Raw genomic sequence first — 5,960 nt, 5'->3', positions numbered from 1 at the left:
TATCCGTGGACCAACATGATGTTGTCACTTTCCCAGCCCCCTCCATCCCTCCCTGCATCCCTCCCTGCGGCAGCACCTCTGATGGCTGTGGCAGCCCAGGTCTCTCTGAGAAAGGTTGTGGTGGGTGTGATGAATAATGCACCTCATGTATTAGTCACTTCAGTCCATCAGTAGAAGCAGAATCAGAGCTGTCTGAGGAAGAGTCTCCCAGTGAAAGCTTGAGCCATCAGTCACTTCTTCCCCTTCTCTAACCTACTAGACATACAAGTACAGTCACCTCAAGAAGTAGCTGAACACTTACATGTTCATGAGAGGTATTACATTATATACAGAATATAAAGTTAATGGCTAGTGTAAAGAAATGTTGCACTTTTTTTGCAATGACTTTTAACTAGTTGGTGTTGGAACAATGCATCTGTTGTTTTAAATGGAAGCCCTGCCTCAGTGTACATGATTTAGAAAAAATGTGAAAAAGAAATACGTATATATTTTTTCACTCTGAGGCTGAAAGTCTTAACAAGCTTTTGCTTGAACCTGAAATAAATATATATATATATATATATATATATATATATATAAAAATGACAAAAGCACAACAAAATTACTAAAACTTAGACTAAAATTTAAATGAAAACAGAAAATAAAAAATGAAAGCTAGTTCAAATTATTATTAATATTGTAATATTTAAATATTACTAAAATAACACTAAAGTCAGATTTTGTATACAATACAAAACGAATAGAAATCTTCACCACACACACACAAATCTATATTTCTTTCATTATTGCTCAGGAAAAAGATACTGCTCATTTAACATGTAGTGGGGAATGTTGTCACACAATATAAGGTACAATTTGTTTATTGACATTCATTTCAAAAGAATATACTTTTTTTTATTATTAATTATCTACAGTTAAAAAGCTGTCTTCAGAGCATCAGTAATTTAATGTGCATTATAGAATATAAAGGCTTTTAAATCAAATATACAATTATGAAATGATAAAATTACAGTTCCTGAAGCAACAAAAATGTAAAATACAAAATAATAAAATGTAATTAATGTTTATTGTATAGATAAAAAAGCATAAAAGAGATGTGTATGTGTGTGTGTGTGTGTGTGTGTTTAAAATAATAAAATATGATATTGAAATAAATAGATTTGATTTATTTTTCGAAATACAGCATTATTTTTTATTATTAATTCACTAAAATTATTCTAATTGAAGGCTAAGCTACTATTAAGAGAACACAAGCATTTATGAAACTGGACTCAAAAGCGTATAGTGCTTCTGATGACTAGCCCTAGTGTATGCCAATTATTTAACACTGACCAAGTCTATATATGATCAATCCTGTTTGATTTGTTCTGCAGAGAATGACATACTGAATATATTAAGAGCTCAGATATAAAATACTACAGATGAAATGTTTGTCATGTGCACTGGACTGAATAACCCTGTCATGTCCAGTGGGCGGCACATGGTCCCTTCCTGATGATCTTTGTCTCTTGATCTCCCCCGTGTGGCAGGTCCAGGAACTGCAGTCTCAGTTTGATCAATCCAAACGCTCAGTGACAGAGCTAAAACGCCACTGCCGGCGGTTGACCTCCGACCTTCAGGATGCCCGCGTGCTGACAGACAGCCTGCAGGGCCGCGCTCACGAGCTGGACAGGAAACAGAGGAGGTCTGTCTCATTTACACATAATTCATTAATATTCAGTGCCAGGCTCACTGGTTGCTTGAATATGCATTCTCAAGCCCTCTGTCTGGTGTGTGTGTGTGCGTGTGCATGCGTGTGTGTGTGTGTGTGTGTGTGTGTGTGTGTGTGCTTGTGCGTGCGTGTGTGTGTAGGTTTGACAGCGAACTGACCCAGGCACTGGAACAGGCTGATAATGAGAGGGAGCAGACGGAGAGAGCCATCCAGGAGAATACCGCCCTCGGTGCAGAGATCTTCACCCTTCGCAAGACGCTCAAGGTACGGGCCGAGGTCAAAGGTCAAGTGTCCACCATCTGTGATCGTGCCCGTGAACTCCGGGTGTCCTCTGTCGGTAAACTGAACGAGTCCCCAGAGATCCCAAATATGCAGAGGAGAAAAGTTCTGCTTTGAGTTCATCAGATTATATAACTTCACAGTGTCATTATAGGAAAATAAATGAATGTGTCAAGTTTATACTGCTTTGATAGATGTCAGTGGTCAGTACATGGGAAATACACATGCACACATTTATATCTACATTATGCATTCTTGTATTTGAATATAATGTGTTTTTTCTGTTTGAATGACTGTGTGGTTTTTGGTGGTGTGTGTTTGTGATTGTAATTGTTTGTTTTTGTGCATTGTGTGTTTGTGCAATATATTTTGTGTGTGTTTGCTTTTGTGTGTGTGTGTGTGTGTGTATGTTTGATTGTTTTGTGTGTTTATGCATTTGCGCTTGTTTGCATAATTGTGTTTGTGTGTGTATGTGAATTTGTGTTTTTATGCATTATGTGTGTGTTTATTTTTTGTTGTTGTGTGTATTTTTATGTGTTTGTGACTTGGTGTGGTGATTACTGTGTGTGTGTTTATGTGTCTGTGATTGTTTTTTTGTGCATTGTTGTGTGTATTTGCTTTCAAGTTTATTGTTTTGTGTGTTTTTGCATTGTGATTGTTTGTATATTTTTTGTGTACGTTTGCATGCATATATGCGAGCGTGTTTGTGTGTGTGTTTATTTGTCATGGTTTGTATTTTTGTGTTTGTGACTATCTGTATGTGTTTGTTTTTTTTACGCACATGTTTGTGTGTTTCTTCCATTCTTTGTATTTTTATGTTTGAATAGGCCTATTCATATGATTTGTTTGCATTTTTTGTGTGTATTTGCTTTTAAGTTTGTTTATTATTGTTATGCGTGTTTTTGCATTTGTGCTTGTTTGTATGATGTGTGCATTATTGTGTTTGTTTGTGCCATTTTTATGTGTATGTTTGCTTTTGAGTTTTTGTTTATGATAAGCTTGTTTGTATAATTGTTTGTGTATGTATATGTGTGTATAAGCATGCATGTTTATGTGTGTTATTTGTGTTGATGTTGTTTGTATTTTATTTGTTTGTATGATTTTGTGTGTGTGTTTGTCTTGTATGTGTTTTTGCTCCTGCATATTATGCAATTGATGTTTTTGTGTATTTACATTTACATGATGTGTGTATGATTATGTTTGTGTGTTTCAGGAGAGTCAGGTGGAGGTCACGCACCTGCAGCAGCAGAAGGAGGAACTGTGTGCTCAGATCCGTGACCTGAGCATCCCGCTCCACCTCACCTCCGACTCCATCCCTGAACTGAAGAAGAAGCTCCGTGAGCTGGAGACCAGAGACAAGGAGCGCTCAGACGAGATCAGCCAGATGACTGCCAGAATCAAACAGCTGGAGCAGGTACAGTAATGCAAGAACATTTGACCTATTGAAAAGGTTATGACATAATAACCATAAGCACATTAACATGTGACCGCCCACATTTACATAAGTCTTAAAGACGCAATAACACAAACAGGCCATCTGAACTCTGTTCTGCACAGATGCACCTTCGCTTTGAGATGGAGATGGAGAGGATGAAGCAGATCCATCAGAAGGAGCTGGAGGACAAGGACGAGGAACTGGAGGATGTGCAAAAGTCCTCACAGAGACGGGTGAGGGATGCAGAATGAATTACAGCTCGACAGACCACCTTACAACCCTGTCTCAAACATCCTTTCCTGTCTGTCTCTGTGTGTGTGTGTTTGTGTGTGTGCAGCTCCGACAGCTGGAGATGCAACTGGAACAGGAATATGAGGAAAAACAGATGGTGGTTCATGAGAAGCATGACTTAGAGGGGCTGATTGCCACACTGTGTGAACAGGTAACACACACACACACTAAAAACCCCTATAAAAATTGTATAATTAAAAAACATTGTATATAACATTATAGATATATATATATATATATTATATAAAATGTTATTATCATAGATAGCAAGATTTGAAACATTTGCTTGCACACACTGTTAACAACCTCTGTAAGTTTCATAGCATTCCAGGCATGATATTTATTAAATACAGTATGTGGGTCATTTGGTTAGACGCGCTGCTTGATAGATCACAGAGTTAAGCTGGAGATGCAACTGGAACAGGAATATGAGGAAAAACAGATGGTGGTTCATGAGAAGCATGACTTAGAGGGGCTGATTGCCACACTGTGTGAACAGGTAACACACACACACACTAAAAACCCCTATAAAAATTGTATAATTAAAAAACATTGTATATAACATTATAGATATATATATATATATTATATAAAATGTTATTATCATAGATAGCAAGATTTGAAACATTTGCTTGCACACACTGTTAACAACCTCTGTAAGTTTCATAGCATTCCAGGCATGATATTTATTAAATACAGTATGTGGGTCATTTGGTTAGACGCGCTGCTTGATAGATCACAGAGTTATAGTCACATCAGGGCTTATGAGGATTTGTAAAGCTGTCATGTTCCTCTCTGTTCTGATATAAGAGCACTACAGACTGCCCAGGTCTTCCCTCATCTGTCAGTGCTCTTCATTACAGTTTGTTTGTGGGAATATTAAAGCTCAGCAAACATTCTCAACTTCATTTGTATTAACAGCTTAACGTCAACATGAAATTATATTATTTACCCCATTTTACTTCTAAAATGTGACATACTTTAGAGAAAAATCTGCATTTATATATATATATATATATATATTTATTTATTTATTTTTCATTATTAATTCTAAAATATAAAAATTAGGATTTATTTTTGTTTTTGTTTTTTGGAAGATTATGCTCTAATGATGTCAACATTCAAATTGTTAATTTGTTATTGAAATTACAAAATACTGCTTTATCCACATTATTTGAACATGAAGAAAATGATTGGAAACTTTGAAAAAAGTTCCTTTATAGTTCCTTATAATAAGTTCCTTCTTATTATCCTTTATTTTCAAGTTCCTTTATTTAGAAGGATGTTCTTTTAACAGCATTCAGAACATATCAGACATAAAACTGTAATGTTTGAACATTGTGAGAACTTTTATCAGCTGTAAATATCATAAGGGCATTCCATTAACATTGTTTTATGTTCATAACATTTATGCAGTCTTTACATAATGCTTTTGGCATGTTTGCTGGAACTATATTAGTTTGTACACTGTTACATTTAGTGGTTATAGAGGATCTTTTTACCATTAGACATGCTCTCGCTCGTGTGCCCTGTGCTAAACTTAGCCAACAGCTTGTGGCTACGCTGAGAGGGTCCTTTAGAGATACTGTACACGCATTCGACCTGAACGTCCTGCCCTCGGGCCGTCGTGAGCTCTCTAAATGTGACTGTGCTCTGGAAGCGTGATCACTACCGAGATCGATATGATGAAGCTACTCATCTGCTGCTGTTAAAAACGACCCCAGTTTATGACCCGAGCTGCACGTAAACACTGCTGCTCAAAATGAGTTTGGTATTGAGTAAGAGGATGTGTAAAGCGCCTGGTTTTCATGCATGTGTTGAATTTTCCAAGGCATGTGCTTTCACTGCCAACCCAACCTTCCCAACCTTATCACTTATTTCTTTGAGAATTACTTGAGATTTCAAGTAATGTTCTAGCCATTCATGAAATTTAACGAATAATGTTTTTAATACACATTGCTGGACTTATTGTGCATGATGATGTTTCTCTCTGTATCTAATATTATTACATTATATTATGTAGAATAGAATAGAATAGATGTTTCATTACTATAATATTTAGTAATTATAGCCATTTAATAAATTTAATGAATAATGTTGCTGTTCTTATATATAATTTAAATTATATATAATATAATATAATATAATTGTGTTTTTAATACGTGTTGCTGATCTTATTGTGTATGATGATGTCCGTCCTGGTAATCTTGTTTATAATATAATATAATATAATATAATATAATT

The 5,960-nt window shown here is 35.8% G+C and overlaps 1 protein-coding gene across 1 annotated transcript in view; it reads left to right on the top strand.

Annotated features, from left to right (window-relative positions):
* LOC107741678 (unconventional myosin-XVIIIb) overlaps positions 1 to 5,960 on the top strand; it is a 62,431-nt gene that overhangs the window by 38,069 nt on the left and 18,402 nt on the right. Inside the window, exons 30-35 of the mRNA XM_016554453.1 lie at positions 1,530 to 1,684; positions 1,852 to 1,975; positions 3,204 to 3,404; positions 3,548 to 3,658; positions 3,763 to 3,867; positions 4,090 to 4,215. Of these exons, the coding sequence (XP_016409939.1) occupies positions 1,530 to 1,684; positions 1,852 to 1,975; positions 3,204 to 3,404; positions 3,548 to 3,658; positions 3,763 to 3,867; positions 4,090 to 4,215 (822 nt within the window). The remainder of the gene's footprint in view (positions 1 to 1,529; positions 1,685 to 1,851; positions 1,976 to 3,203; positions 3,405 to 3,547; positions 3,659 to 3,762; positions 3,868 to 4,089; positions 4,216 to 5,960) is intronic.

The sequence above is a fragment of the Sinocyclocheilus rhinocerous genome, unplaced genomic scaffold, assembly GCF_001515625.1.
Source record: "Sinocyclocheilus rhinocerous isolate Xijiao unplaced genomic scaffold, SAMN03320098_v1.1 scaffold886, whole genome shotgun sequence".
Classification (NCBI taxonomy): Eukaryota; Metazoa; Chordata; class Actinopteri; order Cypriniformes; family Cyprinidae; genus Sinocyclocheilus; species Sinocyclocheilus rhinocerous.
The sequence above is the reverse complement of the archived record's forward strand: the minus strand, read 5'-3'. Positions and strand labels throughout refer to the sequence as shown.